The following is a 22,228-nucleotide window of genomic DNA, read 5'->3' as shown; positions in this document are numbered from 1 at the left end:
AGGGAGATTATCAGTGATCTTGTATGTCTTCCATTTTCTAATAATTGCTCCCATAGTTGATTTCTTCACACCTAGCTGCTAGCCTATTGCAGATTCAGTCTTCCCAGCCTGGTGCAGGTCCACAATTTTGTTTCTGGTGTCCTTCGACAGCTCTTTGGTCTTGGCCATAGTGGAATTTGAAGTGTGACTGTTTGAGGTTGTGGACAGGTGTCTTTTATACTGATAACACATTCAAACAGGTGCCATTAATACAGGTAACGAGTGGAGGACAGAGGAGACTCTTAAAGTTACAGGTCTGTGAGAGCCAGAAATCTTGCTTGTTTGTAGGTGATAAAATACTTATTTTACCGAGGAATTTACCAATTCATTCATTAGAAATCCTACAATGTGATTTCCTGTATTCTTTCCCCCCCATTCCATCTATCATAGTTGAGGTATACCTATGATGAAAATTACAGGCCTCTCTCATCTTTAAAAGTGGGATAACTTGCACAATTGGTGGCTGACTAAATACTTTTTTGCCCACTGTATATCTTTAATGCAGATGCAGTTACCTGGGTTATATTGTAGTTTTATGAAGGTTATTAGCAGTCCATTAGAACTCACCAAAGTAGTTTAAACATGTGAGAGCTAGTTTGAACATGCATGTGCAGTGTAAGGTAAATCTTTCTGGGGGTTACAAAACATCCATTAAAGGGCTTCATTAGATTGTTTGTAAGATCCTTACTTTACACTAAGTGTATTTTGCTGTTTTGGATATTTCTGTGAACATCTCTGTTTTATTGTGTATCTTGTTTCACTTGTTGATTTGTGTTTAGCTTTATTACTTAAGCAAACCATATCTATTCTCTCAGCTATTATTCGTGAATAATAGACTCCACAGTAAACAAAGACAAACTAGAAAAGAAAAATGGAAAGGCAAAATCAATTCGAAAAATAGAAAAAGGAAAGCGATCAAGTTCAAAATGTGTTAAGATATTGTGAAAGCAAAGATAATGTAAACTAGTTTAGCTTTGCTGACTTGAAAATCACTACATAGAGAATAATTCTCCAGGAGGGCTCGGGTGAATGGGAATAAGGGATGGCCTGTGGTTTATGAAAGACAAATACTGTTTACTTGTAATTAGGGAATCCTCTGAAACTTTTTTTGGAGGATTTGCTTGAAAAATTAACCACTGGATTTATTATAGATTCGATGGTCGATTTATATTTGTACAGGAGCAGGGACTTCTATCAAAGGCATGCTCCTGTACATTGAACAGTGTAGCAATGAATGTAACATATCGGGGCAGCCTCACTTAACTGAGTGGTGATACAGTGTATGCCTCATTGCTCAGTGTACAAGAACAGGGACTCCTGCTGTTCGACAGCTGTCTCTGCTCCTTTACACACTTTATGTTGGGCCCTGCACTGTCGGTTTGTTTTATGTGATTTGTAATAACATTCTATATTTTCAATTAAAAAAATGTTTATATTACTACAAGCTAGCATTGTGGAGTCTATTTTTAGGTGTATACCTATACTCTCAGTGTGGAAAGCCATAGAAAATACTGTATGTACAGGAGCAGGGACTCCTAAGTCAGAAGCAGGGACTCCTAAGGTAGGAGCAGGGTATGTATTATTGGGTAGTATGTGTTACTGGGGTAGGGCACCAAGGATTCACCTGAAATGAATCCCCCAAAATTCAGATTCAAATGAATATGGAAATTCTGAGCAAAAAAGTTGATTAGTTTAGAATAGTTTTGTTCCCCTCTATTGTTTACTTCTTCCCACACTGAAGCTTTGTACTAACTGGTCACATTTTAGTGGGTAGGGAAACAGATCTTCACTTAGGAATCTGCACTTCTAGAAAGACTTAAGAAAAATAGAAGGGAGATACTGCCCAAAAAGTAGTTTAAACAATAAATATGTATAAGGTTGAATGCGAATACAATGGTATGTGAATGTGAATACAATGGACCTCATTTATCAAAACTGTCTAACCTTAAACACTGACCTTGTAGCCCATTCATTTCTTAAGCAGCTTTGATTAATGAGTCCCAATATTTGACTTATCTTTGCACTGATATTGAGTTATAGCATCTATTATAATGCAAGGTGCATCAAAATCAATTGACAGACTCACCTCTAACAACTTAGCTGAGGTCTAAGAGTGCAATGTTCTTTACTGCATTACCTATTAGGAGAGTATCTATGTTAGCTTACTATATTACTGAACAGTGAAAACTACACTTATTGGACTACCCATCACTAAAGTAAGTTTTGTGCAGACAAAGGCATCCTAACAATAGTGTGAATTAAATATGAGTAACAGTGTGGTCAATTGTACTTAAGAGACCACTCCTTGGAACAGCCCAGACTGTTGCTGTTGAGCAAATAGCTTTTATTTATTTTACAACCATGGCACAACTTTCTAGGGTGGTCCTTTTGTTGGGATAGGGACCTTGATAAAGCCAGAGGTTCCACCAGAGTAACTGTTGTCTTTTTCCAATCCTACTGAATTGCTGTGGATTTTTCAGAGTTTTATCTCTGCCTCAGCCTGCCTTACCTATACACAACTATCCAGGCTGCACTAGTTATTTAGAATAGCTACTGCCCTGCGCCTATGTGGATCCTATTACCTATAACACTGCTACCTTTGGCTGCGAGCATGCAATATACAGTATGTGCTGTATAACACAGAAGTACAGTATGCAGGCCATAAAGTAGCTAACACAGTTCCAGGCCAAGTATTTTATAGAAAGGGAGTAAAGGCGAGCAAACTTTTAAAACGTTTGGTTCAGCCGATTCTACAAAATTTGACAAAAAGTTTGTTTCGGAGTGAACTAGTTTGACCTGAACTGAAACTTTATCAATAGCCTTAAAACATGTATAAGAGCACAGCCATACAAGCCCTGTTAAAGACAATTAGGTCACCTAGATGTTTATCTTAGGTGTCTTTGGTGACCCGATCACCCGGAAAATAGGGATGATCGGAGCTGTCAGTGACAGCCCCGATCATCCTAAGGGATAGGATAGTGCTGCGATCTCCTCCTATCCCCTGCCATTTGTCAAAATGAATTCTGACCAATGGCAGCGCAGAACAGTGGGTTGCCATGGCAACACCCCGTTCTGCCCACCCCTGGATGTTGGGCAGAATGAGGGGAGAAGATGGAGGCCAGTACCTGACCAGAAGATGCGTGGGGACTGCCGATCGTTGCTGGAGACAGCGGAGATCACGGCGCAGGTAGGGAAACAACGGGGGGGGGGGGGGGGGGGGGAGGAAAGGAAGGGGGCAGTAAGCTATTTTACTGCTGCCATCCCTAGTGAGTGCCAAACTGCAACTCCCAGCATGCCCAGACAGCCAAAGGATTTGGCTATCTGGGCATGCTGGGAGTTGTAGTTTTGCAACATCTGGAGGGTCACAGTTTGGAGACCACTGTTACAATGGTGCCCAAACGGTAGCCCTCCAGATGTTGCCAAACTACAACTCTCAGCATGCCTAGACTGCCCAGGCATGCTGGGAGTTGTAGTTCTGTAACATCTGTCCCTTCAGATTTTGCAATTGTCATGACATTTTTGAAAATTGCTGCTCTACTTTGAAGCCCCCTAATTTTTTCAAAACGTAAAAATATGTCCATTTTATGATGCCAACATACAGTGGACATATTGTATTTGTGAATAAAAATGAAATTTATTTGGAATATCCATTTTCCTTACAAGCAGAGAGCTTAAAAGTTAGAAAAAAGCTAAATTTTCAATTTTCTCATGAAATTTTGGGATTTTTCACCAAAAAAGGATGCAAGTAACGACGAAAATTTACCACCAAAATAAAGTAGAATATGTCACGAAAAAACAATCTCAGAATCAGAATATTCGGTAAAAGCGTTTTAGAGTTATTAATGCGTAAAGTGATGATAGTCAGAATTGTGAAAAAGGGCTCAGTCCTTAAGGTGAAAAAGGTCTGCGTTCTTAAGGGGTTAAAGGGGTGCTCCGCCCCTAGACATCTTATCCCCTATGCATCCCCCGTTTCTCAGCGGGCAATGCAGGGGATGGAGAATCGTGATATCACAGCTCTGCCCCCTTGTGACATCACACCCCGCCCCCTCAATGCAAGTCTATGGGAGGGGGCGTGTCAGCACTGCACGGGGGTGCCGCAGGAGAGGGGATAAGATGTCTAGGGGTGGAGTACCCCTTTAATAAGTGCAGTGATAATAAAGTATTCGCTATGTGAAAAATACAATACTTGCTTATATTTATATCTCTCGTGCATAGTTGTTCTTAGATGTGCCTCTGTATTCATTTAATTTGTAGTGATCAACCTGTAACTTATAGATGTTTCTGTATTGTCTTTTGTTAATAAAGTTTTGCATAAAAGGAAGGGGTACTAAGATTATGTTTAAGGCCAGACAAAGCAATGCGTGCCATAGAATGGCCGTCACATCTGTACACAGTTCCCCGCTAAATGCATAAAGTGCATTTGTGGTGAGAGCTATCCTTTCTTTTATGTCTCATTTTGATTGATTGCAATAAATCTGATTTTGCACTGACAGAACAAGTGCAGAACACTCTCTCAAATTCTTTAACCAGACATTGAATCATTATTACATAACATTCATCAAGCCATGGTGCATTGGATAATACAATGGTGAGCTCAGCTTCTCTATGAAAGCCAAGCACTGCTGCCCCTTTGTTCTAGCGCTCAGTGGGGACATCAGCACCCGAACCCCCACTAATCCAAAGTTCTGGCATTGCTATGACATGTCAGAAGTCTGGTTAAAAGTTTAGGTACACTGTAAACTTCAAACCAGTGAACTCTTTACCATCATATGTACTATTCCCAGTACTAGATACATTATTCATTTAATCTCAACGTTTCATTATTGCAAAACAAAAAGCCTTTTTACTGTCAACATGTGCGCAAATCTGTGGATATCAAGAAAATGTTTAAATCAAAATAGGCAGCTAGAGCATCGCTCAAATTCTTTAGACAGTACTTCTGTTTGGATTACTGATAAAACAGAAAGAGGGAGAATAACAATGCTCTCTAAGATCTCATGCACAGTTACCAATTCTTTTTTTCTGCTACATATCTTCTACCATCTGTGTTTCTTTCCACCTCTCCAGACTCAGATACATTGTCCAAAATTGTTCCTGTTCCTTTGCTGATGTTGACTATGTACATCTGACAAGTCTATATTCAGGTCAACTTAATTCAGGTCCAAGGAGATAAACATCACAGATTTTTAGAAAAGTTTTCTCTTTTTATAATTTTTAGGGCAGACCAGTAAGTATTTGTTATTCTTGTTCACTACAATTACAATAATTTTTGTTTCAATAGTTATCTGTTTCCCTTTGATATTTACAGTAAATTGCTTGCCTGCATTATCAGGCTTTTAAGTTTCTAAATACCTGTCTTTATTCAAGAGATATCAAAAAATCTATATTTGAGGATATGCATAAAACGGTGACTACTCCATTTAAAAAAATTAGACCCAATATATCAATTCAGTGTATATAAAATATGACAATGAACACACAATGTATGACAATTCCCCAATACAGACAACATTGTATTGTATAGTATAGGATGTTCAATGGAGGGCTATAAAGGATAAGGAGGGGGTGGGGGGAGATGAAAGGGGGGTGTTCCAACTGTCAAATGTAACTGAAACTATGCTTACATAAGGGGGCTTATGGCTGCACATTGTTGTTAATAATCCTGACAACACCTGGGTATTAGCCGCCATATGAGTGCTTGGTTTTGGCCACATGAGACAGCCGTAATATATGAGCACACCACAAACACCTGAGAAAAACACAGCCACAGTATGTGACTCACCTATTGGGGTTAATGTTTTGTTCTCAGCCATAAAGCTTTATAAAATAGCAAGAAATATGTTCATAATCTATGCGTATGGAAACGCTGAACCACTAAATGGCAATTCAATGATTTGTGGAATATCACATGACATTCCAATAGTCCAATGTCATCTGATACTCTGTAGACCTTATATACTGTAAAACAATGCAGAATGGTTAAACCTAATGACTTACAAGTGGCATCCTTACTGATTAGAATATTGTCTCCTTAACGCTCCTTATAGTAGCATTGGCCCCTTTGGTTACATATAGTAATATCATCCATTGATTAATGGTACCCCTTAATGTCCCCACTCTGTATTGGTGACCCTTAGTGCAGCCATTCAATAATGGGGCCTCTAGTTTCTCCACACAGTGTTTCAGTATTGGTGCCTCTTATTGTTCCCACTCAGCAAAGATGCCCACCTTAGTTTTTCCCCACACAGGAATTATGGCTCAAAAAATAAAACAACAAACCCTCAGCAAGCTATGTTCTCATGGTGAATGGAGCCGCACTGCCTTTTTAGGCTTGGAGCCTATGAAAGACTGGGATGGCATTCATGGGCAAGTGCAGGTGAGTTTGATGATCTCATTGTAATGTTCAAGCCTAGGCAGGGGTCCTGTCTCAGCATCTCTTAGGCTGTTGGCTTAGAGGCCTGTAGCCTATGAGAGTGACATGCGTCATTATAGTTTTCTGCTGTATCTTTGTTATGAGGATGCAGATGTCTTTAAAAGTGTTGGTGATTTGGGAATCTGGGACATGAAGTCAGATCTGTGGTTTGCACCCTGCATGCCCATTAGTAGTGAATCCAGGCTGTATATATCATATAACACGCTCTGAGCAGCTACTACAGCTGAACTTTCCCTTCACTGATCAAAAAGAATCATCCTTTAAAAACCAGTGCTCTACCAAATAGAAAAAGGTAAACTCTGTCTTCCTACTGTTCAGTACAGGAGAGGGGGAGGACTTTCTGGCTCCACTGGCATGTATGAAGAATGGGAGGCTTTCCAATGACATATACTAGAAGCTTAATTTATGTACTATGGAAAAGAGTCCCATGCAGATTATAAATGACATATAATGTTTATTTATAACACCCACTGTGTCATATACATATGATTTGGCCATTGTGCTGTACACTGTATTATTATAGCAATAATATAATTTCTTGGGTTGGGTGGGGGGGGGGGTATTTTCTGATTTTTGCTTTGGGTACCCATAATTCTATGTGTTTATTTATGTATTAGCAGGCAAAAACAATTCTGCAACTTACCACAGTTTTCCTCATCAGCACCATTTGCACAGTCTTTGTGTCCATTACAGTGCAGGAGTTGAGGTAAGCACATAGACAAGTTTCCACATGGGAACTGCCCCAAGGGACAGGTACCACTGTCCATGTTTGTGGATATCATTAAGGTGTCTGTAAATAGAAAAGACATAGGAAAAAATGTATGACAATGGTTTAGTGGTATTAATAAATTTGTGAACAAAAAACACATTTTTCTTACTCAAAATATGTCCAAAATTGGAAAAATGTAGACATAATTTGGTAAAAAGTGTTCAAATAGTTGTCATTGCATATACAGTATAAACAGTATAAACTGTCAATTATTCTTGTAAAGCCTAGCTTTGTTTACTACAAAATACCAACTTACCAAAAAAGGGAAAAAAGGGGTAGAAATTAAAGAATTACATGTATAATAAACCAAATAAAAAAGACCTTTCTTAAAGCTAAAACCATTTCAAATGTTAAAATATCTGTATACAGATATTTAATTGTGTGCTTTTAGATTCAATAAGAGCCTTTTTTATTTGGTATACTAGCTGGCGTTGCCCGGTTTTTCCTTCCTCACCTTTGTTGGGGAGGAAAATAAACAAAGGAGGAAGCTTTTGACTTCATATCCCGTCCTCATATATTGTTGTCATATCCCGTCCTCCTTTCCTGTCCTCATATCTCGACCTCCTTTCCCTTCCTCCTATCCCGTCCTCCTATCCCGTCCTCCTTTCCCGTCCTCCTATCTCGACCTCCTTTCCCGTCCTCCTTTCCCGTCCTCCTTTTAAATCCTCCTATCCCGTCCTCCTATCCTGTCCTCCTATCCAGTCCATCTATCCCGTCCTCCTATCATGACCTCCTATCTCGACCTCCTATCCCGACCTCCTATCCCGACCTTCTATCCCGACCTCCTATCCCGACCTCCTATCTCGACATCCTATCCCGACCTCCTATCCCGGTCCTCCTATCCCGTCCTCCTATCCCGTCCTCCTATCCCGTCCTCCTATCCCGTCCTCCTATCTCGACCTCCTTTCCCGTCCTCCATTCCCGTCCTCCTTTCCCGTCCTCCTTTTAAATCCTCCTATCCCGTCCTCCTTTCCCGTCCTCCTTTCCCGTCCTCCTTTTAAATCCTCCTATCCCGTCCTCCTATCCTGTCCTCCTATCCAGTCCATCTATCCCGTCCTCCTATCATGACCTCCTATCTCGACCTCCTATCCCGACCTCCTATCCCGACCTTCTATCCCGACCTCTTATCCCGACCTCCTATCTCGACATCCTATCCCGACCTCCTATCCCGGTCCTCCTATCCCGTCCTCCTATCCCGTCCTCCTATCCCGTCCTCCTATCCCGTCCTCCTATGTCGACCTCCTATCCCGACCCGTAATATGTGTACCAGTTATTGAAATATCTCCAGCCGTATGGAAGTTATGTGGGAACATACATTTCCCATTGATTTGCATGGGACTTTAAACAAAAAACCCGACCCTCACAAATGGGGGTATTTAAGGGTTAAATTAACTATCCTATATTTTAAGTGGATATATAAGTAACATGTGACCAAGTATTATCAAAATATCTCTAGCCGTTTGGAAGTTATGAAGTAACATATATTTCCCATTGACTTGTATGGGACTTTAAACATAAACCCCGCCCCTGGCAAATAGGGGTGAGTAAGGGTTAAATCACCTATCCTATGTTTGTTGTTGACATATAAGTAACATATGTGCCAAGTTTCATGTTAATATCTTTAGCCGTTTGGACGAGATGCTGGAACATACACACATACATACATACATACACACACACACGTTGAGTTTTATATATATATAGATGTGTGAAGCCTTAGGGTACATGGTTTAAAGAAGCTTCTTAAAATTCACCTGCAAAAATTACTTCAAAAACCACCTCTGATTTTAAGGGGCTATTTTTTACCAATCACACTAATGTTTGCCCCCTGATGAACCCATCCATAGGGGAAACGTGTTTCTTATTGACAACTATTTTTTCAACTGATCTTACATACTTTCAGATGTGTTTTGGGGCCTTTTTTGTCAACTTCCCATTGATTAAAATGTGAGCTTCCATGTGAAACTGCCCTAAAAAAGTGATGAGACTTCTTTTTTTCTGTGCTGATTGTTTTTTTTTTTGTTTTTTTTTTAATACACATGCTTTTTTAGCATGCCTCACTGAAGTCAGTGGAAGCGTGAAGCTCTACATTTTTGGGGGGCATTTTTCACCATGTCTTCAGTTTGCTAAAAAAATCACCTTGACCAGCCAGAAGGCTATTGGAATAATGTTTTGTGGATTAATGAGCATTCAGGTTTAAAGGGGTACTCCGGCGCTTAGACAGCTGTAAGGCCCCTCCCATAGGCTTGCATTGAGGGGCAGATTGTGTCGTCACACGGGGGCGGAGGCGTGACGTCACGAGCCTCCAGCCCCGTCGTCGCCGGTAATTAGACCCGAAGCGAACATGCTCCGGGGACGGATTTTAACTGGTGTGCTGCGTGCAAGATCACGGGGGTCCCCAGCGGCGGGACCCCCGCGATCAGGCATCTTATCCCCTATCCTTTGGATAGGGGATAAGATGTCTAAGCGCTGGAGTACATGTTTATATGCAAAAAAATTAAAAAGCTGCATTCCAGCATAAAAAAAGTGATACTGGGGTAGATTTAACAAAACATGTGTACAGCAAAAAGTAGCCTAAAGCAACCAATCAGATTGCTTCTTTTTTTCAGAGGCCTGCACAGGTTTTGATAACTCTCCCCCACCCCCTATGAAACACATTGGTGATAATTTAATGGTTTGAGCCTGTGTTGCTGCATCTGGGACAGTACGGTTTGATGGAACAATGAATTCTAAATTATACCAGCAAATTCTAAAGGAAAACGTCAGGACATCTGTCCGTGGGCAGAATCTCAAAAGAATGTGGGTCATGCAGCATGACATCAACTCTAAGCTCACAAGTCATTCTACCAAATAATGGTAAAAAAAAAAAAAAGAATATAGTTAAAGTTTTGAAATGGCCTAGTCATAGCCCTGACCTTATTCACTTAACCCCTTAAGGACCGAGCCCTTTTTCACCTTAAGGACCGGAGCGTTTTTTGCAATTCTGACCACTATCACTTTAAACATTAATAACTCTGGAATGCTTTTAGTTATAATTCTGATTCCGAGATTGTTTTTTCGTGACATATTCTACTTTAACTTAGTGGTAAAATTTTATGGTAACTTGCATCCTTTCTTGGTGAAAAATCCCAAAATTTGATGAAAAAAATGAAAATTTTGCATTTTTCTAACTTTGAAGCTCTCTGCTTGTAAGGAAAATGGATATTCAAAATAATTTTTTTTTGGGTTCACATATACAATATGTCTACTTTATGTTTGCATCATAAAATTTATGAGTTTTTACTTTTGGAAGACACCAGAGGGCTTCAAAGTTCAGCAGCGATTTTGAAATTTTTCACAAAATTTTCAAACTCGCTATTTTTCATGGACCAGTTCAGGTTTGAAGTGGATTTGAAGGGTCTTCATATTAGAAATACCCCATAAAAGACCCCATTATAAAAACTACACCCCCCAAAGTATTCAAAATGACATTCAGTAAGTGTATTAACCCTTTAGGTGTTTCACAGGAATAGCAGCAAAGTGAAAGAGAAAATTCAAAATCTTCATTTTTTACACTTGCATGTTCTTGTAGACCCAATTTTTGAATTTTTGCAAGGGGTAAAAAGGAGAAAATTTTTACTTGTATTTGAAACCCAATTTCTCTCGAGTAAGCACATACCTCATATGTCTATGTTAATTGTTCGGCGGGCGCAGTAGAGGGCTCAGAAGGGAAGGAGCGACAAATGGTTTTTGGGGGGCATGTCACCTTTAGGAAGCCCCTATGGTGCCAGGACAGCAAAAAAACACACATGGCATACCATTTTGGAAACTAGACCCCTCAGGGAACGTAACAAGGGGTAAAGTGAACCTTAATACCCCACAGGTGTTTCACAACTTTTGCATATGTAAAAAAAATATTTTTTTTTACCTAAAATGCTTGATTTCCCAAAAATTTTACATTTTTAAAAAGTGTAATAGCAGAAAATACCCCCCAAAATTTGAAGCCCAATTTCTCCCGATTCAGAAAACACCCCATATGGGGGTGAAAATTGCTCTGCTGGCGCACTACAGGTCTCAGAAGAGAAGGAGTCACATTTGGCTTTTTGAAAGCAAATTTTGCTCTGGGGGCATGCCGAATTTAGGAAGCCCCTATGGTGCCAGGACAGCAAAAATACACACATGGCATACCATTTTGGAAACTAGACCCCTCAGGGAACGTAACAAGGGGTAAAGTGAACCTTAATACCCCACAGGTGTTTCACGACTTTTGCATATGTAAAAAAAATTATTTTTTTTTACCTAAAATGCTTGGTTTCTCAAAAATTTTACATTTTTAAAAAAGGTAATAGCAGAAAATACCCCCCAAAATTTGAAGCCCAATTTCTCCCGATTCAGAAAACACCCCATATGGGGGTGAAAATTGCTCTGCTGGCGCACTACAGGTCTCAGAAGAGAAGGAGTCACATTTGGCTTTTTGAAAGCAAATTTTGCTATGGGGGCATGCCGCATTTAGGAAGACCCTATGGTGCCAGGACAGCAAAAAAAAAACACATGGCATACCATTTTGGAAACTAGACCCGTCGGGGAACGTAACAAGGGGTTAAGTGAACCTTTATACCCCACAGGTGTTTCATGACTTTTGTATATGTAAAAAAAAAAAATTTTTTTTACCTAAAATGCCTGTTTTCCCAAAAATTTTACATTTTTAAAAAGGGTAATAGCAGAAAATATCCACCAAAATTTGAAGCCCAATTTCTCCCGAGTACGGCGATACCCCATATGTGTCCCTAAACTGTTGCCTTGAAATACGACAGGGCTCCAAAGTGAGAGCGCCATGCGCATTTGAGGCCTAAATTAGGGACTTGCATAGGGGTGGACATAGGGGTATTCTACGCCAGTGATTCCCAAACAGGGTGCCTCCAGCTGTTGTAAAACTCCCAGCATGCCTGGACAGTCAGTGGCTATCTGGCAATACTGGGAGTAGTTGTTTTGCAACAGCTGGAGGCTCCGTTCTGGAAACAGTGGCGTACCAGACGTTCTTCATTTTTATTGGGGAGGGGAGGGGGGCTGTGTAGGGGTATGTGTATATGTAGTTTTTTTTACTTTTTATTTTATTTAGTGGTAGTGTAGTGTAGTGTTTTTAGGGTACAGTCGCACGGGCGGGTGGTTCACAGTAGTTTCTCGCTGGCAGTTTGAGCAGCGGCAGAAAATTTGCTGCAGCTCAAACTTGCAGCCGGATACTTACTGTAATCCTCCGCCCATGTGAGTGTACCCTGTACATTCACATTGGGGGGGGAACATCCAGCTGTTGCAAAACTACAACTCCCAGCATGGACGGTCTATCAGTGCATGCTGGGAGTTGTAGTTTTGCAACAGCTGGAGACACACAGGTTGTGAAACACCGAGTTTGGTAACAAACTCAGTGTTTTGCAACCAGTGTGCCTTCAGCTGTTGCAAAAGCTACAACCCCCAGCATGTACGGACAGCGGAAGGGCATGCTGGGTCTTGTAGTTATGCAACAGCCGGAGGCATACTACATTGGCTGGGGATGCTGGGGATTGTAGTTATGCAACAGCTGGAGACACACTGGTTTACTACTTAACTCAGTGTGCCTTCAGCTGTAGCAAAACTACAACTCTCAGCAGTCACCGACAGCCAACGGGCATGCTGGGAGTTGTAGTTATGCAACCACCAGATGCACCACTACAACTCCCAGCATGCACTTGAGCTGTTTGTGCAAGCTGGGAGTTGTAGTTACACAACAGCTGAAGGTACACTTTTCCATGGAAAGAATGTGCCTCCAGCTGTTGCAAAACTACAAGTCCCAGCATGCCCATAAGGGCATGCTGGGAGTTGTGGTGGTCTGCCTCCTGCTGTTGCATAACTACAGCTCCCAGCATGCCCTTGTTGCATGCTGGGAGCTGTTGCTAAGCAACAGCAGGAGGCTGTCACTCACCTCCAACGATCCACACAGGACTGTCCCTCGCCGCCGCCGCCGTCGCTCCTGGGGCCCCGATCCCAACAGGGACGCCGGGGATCGGGGTCCCCAGCACCCGGGGTCGTCTTCCCGCACCCGCTCACGTCCTCCGGAAGAGGGGCGGAGCGGGTTGCGGGAGTGACACCCGCAGCAGGCGCCCTGATTGGTCGGCCGGTAATCCGGCCGACGAATCAGGGCGATCGTGAGGTGGCACCAGTGCCACCTCACTCCTGCAGGTTCTGGCTGTTCGGGGCCGTCTCTGACGGCCCCGATCAGCCAGTAATTCCGGGTCATCGGGTCACTGGAGACCCGATTGACCCGGAATCCGCCGCAGATCGCTGGACTGAATTGTCCAGCAATCTGCGGCAATCGCCGACATGGGGGGACATAATGACCCCCCTGGGCGATATGCCGGGATGCCTGCTGAACGATTTCAGCAGGCATCCGGCTCCGGCTCCCCTCCGGCTAGCGGTGGGGGCCGGAAATGCTCAGGGCGTATCCATACGCCCTCGGTCCTTAAGGACTTGGAAACGGGGGCATATGGATACGCCCTATGTCCTTAAGGGGTTAAAGGGGTTTTACCATGAAAATAAATCGGTCTGAACTGATGCAATATGTAAAATTAAGCATATCTGCAAATTCAAGTAATTTCCACATATCAATGTTTTTTTTGGAAAGGCAGCCCAAACAATATAGGCTGGATGCTCTCTTGTTTTTTTTTGTTTTTATTACACTTTTTTTAGTCCCTATAGAGGACTATAATCTGCAATCGTTGGCTTGCTAACACTATTCCACTATTACCATTGATCAGTGTTATCTGGACACTGCTTCTCCAGTCTGACAAAGCAACCAGGATATTCAGAGAGAAGATTGGACAGCACGGAGGCAGGTCGGCTAATGTCAGCTAATCGGATCCTGCAGCTGCACCAGTAGTTTACAGGCTTTACATCCCATGATCGACCTTGATCGATTATTAGCTGTAACTAGCTGTTATTAGCTGTACTGCTAGCCCGGTATGCAGTGGGATCACAATCCCACTCCAAAGCATGTCCCTCCCCTTGCCCCTCCCCCCCACCTCGGACGTACCCACCTTGGTGAGGGAAGAGGTTAAAACAAAGAAATGTTGTCAAAGAACCTAAAAGGAATTATCCAGTAATAGAAAAACAGAGCTAATTTATTTCAAAAACTGCTCCCCGTCTTCGGTGTGGTTCTGCAGCTCAGTTCCATTGAAGTGAATGGAACCAAGTTGTAATACCACATCCAACCTGAAAACAGACCGGGAGTTTTTTTTTTTCTTTTCAAGAGACTAGCTCTGTTTTTCTATTTTTGGATAACTCCTTTTAGTGGGCAGTTAATTAAGGAAATCCATCAAGACAACAAAGCTTAAGCTGTTTTATGGAGAAATGGGATAAAATTCCTTCAAGCCAAAGAACTAATTATTAATTACTGGTAAAGTTTAGAGGCCTTCGTTGCTGCACAAGGGGGTCATATTATATAGTGAAAGCAAAGGTTCACATATCTTTGCCACTGACAGATATGTGACATTGAATCCTATAAACATGTTAAAAGCTTTGATCAGGAGGTCTGAATGTTCAGACCTCTGCCGATTAGGAATCAGGAGAATGAGCCAGGAGAAGTCTGCGTTGCCACGCGCTCATCTCCCTGCTCTGTATCACATGCTCAAGACACGCTCTATAGACTTACATGGAGAGCTTGTCTCGATCACATGACATAGAGCTGGAAGAGAGTAAGCTTAATGCAGACTTCTCCCTGCTCATTCTCCTGAATGGTAGAGGACTGAACACTCAGACCTTTGCTAATCAAAGCTTTTGACATGTCTCTAGGGCACATTAAAAGTTATTCCGAATGACAGAGTGCATTTAAACAGGAACAACAGGAAGTGAGCTCAGCTGGGTTACTATGTGCTTGGCATTTAATGAACTTGCAGAATAAAACAGTATCAAAATAAACTTTAGTTAATATTTAAAGGCTAAAACTGGAGTACAGATCACCTAACAACTCCCTAAACAGCTGCGACTGGTCATTCCTGTTAGATAAAAATAAACTAGTAAAGGCCATTAACATAATGTAAGCAAATAAACTGGAGCAATTATTCCTAATGTGAGCAAAGGTTCAACTTAGTGTCCATTAATAGACTGGTGTGGACTGCATATTGAAATACTATTTGCAACTATTACTTAATTGTCCCAGTGCATCAGAAAATAAAAACGGCAACAAATATTCTAATATTTTAGATCTATAGCTTATGTGGAGACTACCAACAAGTCTGATCACTGATTCCCAACAATTTGGTCTCTATTTCTTGCTTACCTATCAAAAGTATTTTAGCAGAAAATAGGGGAAAACATGGAATGAGTATGACATGCGGAGTCAGACTACATAGGGTTTATTGGTAGTATATACTCAATAAAAGTAGAAAGTACAATCAGTGCCGTTCCGTGCATGTACTCAATAATCTTTAATCCAAACTATAACTGCTAAAAGCAAATATAATTATATCCAAGCTAGGAGTGCTATACTGTAATACAAGCATATCCAACCATGAACAAAGTGTGCTACATCAAGGCACAATCTAGCTGATGTGACAAATCACTTGGGGTCACCCAGCAATTAGTTACTCCTTCAGTCATCCAATGATGGCGACTGAGTCTCCCAACGCGTTTCTAGCGCCTGTTATGGCGGTGTCATCAGGGGAGATATTGACATAGGAGTCAATTAGAAATATAGACCGTCAGGGTATGTACCAACTGACCGGACTAAGTCAAGGGGCTGCAGCATGTAACCATACACAACACGCGGCAGCCTCTTAGCTATGGTACTTAGATATATAAAACATCAAAATAGGATTTTCTTTTTAAATAAAAAGACCATATGATTATGTTACTTGAAGTCCAGCACCAACAGAGGCCTTTCTTAACCACCTCCGATTGGCTGCCTATTGTGTGACTTCAAGAAAGATTACCGGTGGCGCGCACTCCCGCAGTGGCGAAGAGGCCGGCTGACATCCAGCCCAGCGCGCTGGGCTGGATGTCAGCCGGCCTCTTCGCCACTGCGGGAGTGCGCGCCACCGGTAATCTTTCTTGAAGTCACACAATAGGCAGCCAATCGGAGGTGGTTAAGAAAGGCCTCTGTTGGTGCTGGACTTCAAGTAACATAATCATATGGTCTTTTTATTTAAAAAGAAAATCCTATTTTGATGTTTTATATATCTAAGTACCATAGCTAAGAGGCTGCCGCGTGTTGTGTATGGTTACATGCTGCAGCCCCTTGACTTAGTCCGGTCAGTTGGTACATACCCTGACGGTCTATATTTCTAATTGACTCCTATGTCAATATCTCCCCTGATGACACCGCCATAACAGGCGCTAGAAACGCGTTGGGAGACTCAGTCGCCATCATTGGATGACTGAAGGAGTAACTAATTGCTGGGTGACCCCAAGTGATTTGTCACATCAGCTAGATTGTGCCTTGATGTAGCACACTTTGTTCATGGTTGGATATGCTTGTATTACAGTATAGCACTCCTAGCTTGGATATAATTATATTTGCTTTTAGCAGTTATAGTTTGGATTAAAGATTATTGAGCACATGCACGGAACGGCACTGATTGTACTTTCTACTTTTATTGAGTATATATTAAAAGTGATGTTTTAAGCCACCTCTATTCACTGGTGTTGGTCAGTTGGTGATTATTAGTTACATTGATACTTGGCTAAGAGGTTTATTAAATCGGTCGTGTACAGGACCTTATTGGTGTGCAATTTATGTCATACTTTATTGGTAGTATGTAACCGTGGAGAAACATAGGTCTGAATAGAAGCCATTGATGTAACCAAGTATTATATTTTGAGCTTTTCAAATAAATATTACTTAAATTACATTTTATTTTGAAACAGTGCTCCTTATTATGAAAAGGTTTATGCTTCGCAAGAACATACATATTCTTTGTTAAAAGAAAGAAATAATCTGAGTTAATACTGTACATTGCTGTTACGCCGAGCGCTCCGGGTCCCCGCTCCTCCCCGGAGCGCTCGCTTCACTCCCTCCGCTGCAGCGCTCCGGTCACGTCCTCTGACCCGGGGCGCTGCGATCCTGCTGCCAGCCGGGATGCGATTCGCGATGCGGGTAGCGCCCGCTCGCGATGCGCACCCCGGCTCCCCTACCTGACTCGCTCCCCGTCTGTTCTGTCCCGGCGCGCGCGGCCCCGCTCCCTAGGGCGCGCGCGCGCCGGGTCTCTGCGATTTAAAGGGCCACTGCGCCGCTGATTGGCGCAGTGGTTCCAATTAGGGTTTTCACCTGTGCACTTCCCTATATTACCTCACTTCCCTTGCACTCCCTTGCCGGATCTTGTTGCCTTAGTGCCAGTGAAAGCGTTCCTTGTGTGTTCCTTGCCTGTGTTTCCAGACCTTCTGCCGTTGCCCCTGACTACGATCCTTGCTGCCTGCCCCGACCTTCTGCTACGTCCGACCTTGCTTCTGCCTACTCCCTTGTACCGCGCCTATCTTCAGCAGCCAGAGAGGTGAGCCGTTGCTAGTGGATACGACCTGGTCACTACCGCCGCAGCAAGACCATCCCGCTTTGCGGCGGGCTCTGGTGAAAACCAGTAGTGGCTTAGAACCGGTCCACTAGCACGGTCCACGCCAATCCCTCTCTGGCACAGAGGGTCCACTACCTGCCAGCCGGCATCGTGACAGTAGATCCGGCCATGGATCCCGCTGAAGTTCCTCTGCCAGTTGTCGCTGACCTCACCACGGTGGTCGCCCAGCAGTCACAACAGATAGCGCAACAAGGCCAACAGCTGTCTCAACTGACCGTTATGCTACAACAGTTGCTACCACAGCTTCAGCAGTCATCTCCTCCGCCAGCTCCTGCACCTCCTCCGCAGCGAGTGGCCGCTCCTGGGATACGCTTATCCTTGCCGGATAAATTTGATGGGGACTCTAAGTTTTGCCGTGGCTTTCTTTCCCAATGTTCCCTGCATCTGGAGATGATGTCGGACCTGTTTCCCACTGAAAGGTCTAAGGTGGCTTTCGTAGTCAGTCTTCTGTCCGGAAAAGCCCTGTCATGGGCCACACCGCTCTGGGACCGCAATGACCCCGTCACTGCCTCTGTACACTCCTTCTTCTCGGAAATCCGAAGTGTCTTTGAGGAACCTGCCCGAGCCTCTTCTGCTGAGACTGCCCTGTTGAACCTGGTCCAGGGTAATTCTTCCGTTGGCGAGTATGCCGTACAATTCCGTACACTTGCTTCAGAATTGTCCTGGAATAATGAGGCCCTCTGCGCGACCTTCAAAAAAGGCCTATCCAGCAACATTAAAGATGTTCTGGCCGCACGAGAAATTCCTGCTAATCTACATGAACTTATTCACCTAGCCACTCGCATTGACATGCGTTTTTCTGAAAGGCGTCAGGAACTCCGCCAAGATATGGACTCTGTTCGCACGAGGCGTTTCGTCTCCTCGGCTCCTCTCTCCTCTGGTCCCCTGCAATCTGTTCCTGTGCCTCCCGCCGTGGAGGCTATGCAGGTCGACCGGTCTCGCCTGACACCTCAAGAGAGGACACGACGCCGTATGGAGAACCTCTGCCTGTACTGTGCTAGTACCGAACACTTCCTGAGGGATTGTCCTATCCGTCCTCCCCGCCTGGAAAGACGTACGCTGACTCCGCACAAAGGTGAGACAGTCCTTGATGTCTACTCTGCTTCTCCACGTCTTACTGTGCCTGTGCGGATGTCTGCCTCTGCCTTCTCCTTCTCTACAGTGGCCTTCTTGGACTCTGGATCTGCAGGAAATTTTATTTTGGCCTCTCTCGTCAACAGGTTCAACATCCCAGTGACCAGTCTCGCCAGACCCCTCTACATCAATTGTGTAAATAATGAAAGATTGGACTGTACCATACGTTTCCGCACGGAGCCCCTTCTTATGAGCATCGGATCTCATCATGAGAGGATTGAACTTTTGGTCCTCCCCAATTGCACCTCGGAGATTCTCCTTGGACTTCCCTGGCTTCAACTTCATTCCCCAACCCTGGATTGGTCCACTGGGGAGATCAAGAGTTGGGGGTCCTCTTGTTCCAAGAACTGTCTAAAACCGGTTCCCAGTAACCCTTGCCGTAACTCTGTGGTTCCTCCAGTAACCGGTCTCCCTAAGGCCTATATGGACTTCGCGGATGTTTTCTGCAAAAAACAAGCTGAGACTCTACCTCCTCACAGGCCTTATGATTGCCCTATCGACCTCCTCCCGGGTACTACTCCACCCCGGGGCAGAATTTATCCTCTCTCTGCCCCAGAGACTCTTGCCATGTCCGAATACGTCCAGGAGAATCTAAAAAAGGGCTTTATCCGTAAATCCTCCTCTCCTGCCGGAGCCGGATTTTTCTTTGTGTCCAAAAAAGATGGCTCCCTACGTCCTTGCATTGACTACCGCGGTCTTAATAAAATCACGGTTAAGAACCGCTACCCCTTACCCCTCATCTCTGAACTCTTTGATCGCCTCCAAGGTGCCCACATCTTCACTAAATTGGACTTAAGAGGCGCCTATAACCTCATCCGCATCAGAGAGGGGGACGAGTGGAAAACGGCATTTAACACCAGAGATGGACACTTTGAGTATCTGGTCATGCCCTTTGGACTGTGCAATGCCCCTGCCGTCTTCCAAGACTTTGTCAATGAAATTTTTCGTGATCTGTTATACTCCTGTGTTGTGGTATATCTGGACGATATCCTAATTTTTTCTGCCAATCTAGAAGAACACCGTCAGCATGTCCGTATGGTTCTTCAGAGACTTCGTGACAACCAACTCTATGCCAAAATTGAGAAATGTCTGTTTGAATGCCAATCTCTTCCTTTTCTAGGATATTTGGTCTCTGGCCAGGGACTACAGATGGATCCAGACAAACTCTCTGCCGTCTTAAATTGGCCACGCCCCTCCGGACTCCGTGCTATCCAACGCTTTTTGGGGTTCGCCAATTATTACAGGCAATTTATTCCACATTTTTCTACCATTGTGGCTCCTATCGTGGCTTTAACCAAGAAAAATGCTGATCCCAAGTCCTGGCCTCCTCAAGCAGAAGACTCCTTTAAACGACTCAAGTCTGCCTTTTCTTCGGCTCCCGTGCTCTCCAGACCTGACCCTTCCAAACCCTTCCTATTGGAGGTTGATGCCTCCTCAGTAGGAGCTGGAGCTGTTCTTCTACAAAAAAATCCTTCCGGGCATGCTGTCACTTGTGGTTTTTTCTCTAGGACCTTCTCTCCAGCGGAGAGGAACTACTCCATCGGGGATCGAGAGCTTCTAGCCATTAAATTAGCACTTGAGGAATGGAGGCATCTGCTGGAGGGATCAAGATTTCCTGTTATTATCTACACCGACCACAAGAACCTCTCCTACCTCCAGTCGGCCCAACGGCTGAATCCTCGCCAGGCCCGGTGGTCTCTGTTCTTTGCCCGATTTAATTTTGAGATTCACTTTCGTCCTGCCGATAAGAACATTAGGGCCGATGCTCTCTCTCGTTCCTCGGATGCCTCAGAAGTTGATCTCCCTCCGCAACACATCATTCCACCTGACTGCCTGATCTCCACTTCTCCTGCCTCCATCAGGCAGACTCCTCCAGGAAAGACCTTTGTTTCTCCACGCCAACGCCTCGGAATCCTCAAATGGGGTCACTCCTCCCATCTCGCAGGTCATGCGGGCATCAAGAAATCTGTGCAACTCATCTCCCGCTTCTATTGGTGGCCGACTCTGGAGACGGATGTTGGGGACTTTGTGCGAGCCTGCACTATCTGTGCCCGGGATAAGACTCCTCGCCAGAAGCCCGCTGGTTTTCTTCATCCTCTGCCTGTCCCCGAACAGCCTTGGTCTCTGATTGGTATGGATTTTATTACTGATTTACCCCCTTCCCGTGGCAACACCGTTATTTGGGTGGTCGTTGATCGATTCTCCAAAATGGCACATTTCATCCCTCTTCCTGGTCTTCCTTCTGCGCCTCAGTTGGCTAAACAATTTTTTGTACACATTTTTCGTCTTCACGGGTTGCCTACGCAGATTGTCTCGGATAGAGGGGTCCAATTCGTGTCTAAATTCTGGAGGGCTCTCTGTAAGCAACTCAAGATTAAATTAAATTTTTCCTCTGCATATCATCCCCAGTCCAATGGACAAGTAGAAAGAATTAACCAGATCCTGGGTGATTATTTGCGACATTTTGTTTCCTCCCGCCAGGATGACTGGGCAGATCTCCTTCCATGGGCCGAATTTTCGTATAACTTCAGGGTCTCTGAATCTTCCTCCAAATCCCCATTTTTCGTGGTGTACGGCCGTCACCCTCTTCCCCCCCTCCCTACCCCCTTGCCCTCTGGTCTGCCCGCTGTGGATGAAATTTCTCGTGACCTTTCCATTATATGGAGAGAGACCCAAAATTCTCTCTTACAGGCTTCTTCACGCATGAAGAGGTTCGCGGATAAGAAAAGAAGAGCTCCCCCCGTTTTTTCCCCTGGAGACAAGGTATGGCTCTCCGCTAAATATGTCCGCTTCCGTGTCCCTAGCTACAAGTTGGGACCACGCTATCTTGGTCCTTTCAAAATTTTGTGTCAAATTAATCCTGTCTCTTATAAACTTCTTCTTCCTCCTTCTCTTCGTATCCCTAATGCCTTTCACGTCTCTCTTCTCAAACCACTCATCCTCAACCGTTTTTCTCCCAAATCTGTTCCTCCCACTCCTGTTTCCGGCTCCTCGGACGTCTTCTCGGTCAAGGAAATTTTGGCTGCCAAAAAGGTCAGAGGGAAAAATTTTTTTTTAGTAGACTGGGAGGGTTGTGGTCCTGAAGAGAGATCCTGGGAACCTGAGGACAACATCCTTGACAAAAGTCTGCTCCTCAGGTTCTCAGGCTCCAAGAAGAGGGGGAGACCCAAGGGGGGGGGTACTGTTACGCCGAGCGCTCCGGGTCCCCGCTCCTCCCCGGAGCGCTCGCTTCACTCCCTCCGCTGCAGCGCTCCGGTCACGTCCTCTGACCCGGGGCGC

The 22,228-nt window shown here is 44.0% G+C and overlaps 1 protein-coding gene and 1 long non-coding RNA gene across 3 annotated transcripts in view; one reads left to right on the top strand and one right to left on the bottom strand.

Annotated features, from left to right (window-relative positions):
- LOC130291062 (relaxin receptor 1-like) overlaps positions 1-22,228 on the bottom strand; it is a 434,221-nt gene that overhangs the window by 191,527 nt on the left and 220,466 nt on the right. For both annotated transcript variants that reach the window (XM_056539420.1, XM_056539421.1), the window contains exon 2: positions 7,116-7,262. In XM_056539420.1, coding sequence (XP_056395395.1) covers positions 7,116-7,262 — 147 coding nt within the window. The remainder of the gene's footprint in view (positions 1-7,115; positions 7,263-22,228) is intronic.
- The window catches only part of LOC130291064 (uncharacterized), a 95,229-nt gene continuing 78,709 nt past the window's right edge, over positions 5,709-22,228 (top strand). The window contains exons 1-3 of the long non-coding RNA XR_008847783.1: positions 5,709-5,808; positions 6,288-6,415; positions 7,090-7,178. This is a non-coding gene — a long non-coding RNA (uncharacterized LOC130291064). The remainder of the gene's footprint in view (positions 5,809-6,287; positions 6,416-7,089; positions 7,179-22,228) is intronic.

The sequence above is a fragment of the Hyla sarda genome, chromosome 9, assembly GCF_029499605.1.
Source record: "Hyla sarda isolate aHylSar1 chromosome 9, aHylSar1.hap1, whole genome shotgun sequence".
Taxonomy (NCBI): domain Eukaryota; kingdom Metazoa; phylum Chordata; class Amphibia; order Anura; family Hylidae; genus Hyla; species Hyla sarda.
The sequence above is the reverse complement of the archived record's forward strand: the minus strand, read 5'-3'. Positions and strand labels throughout refer to the sequence as shown.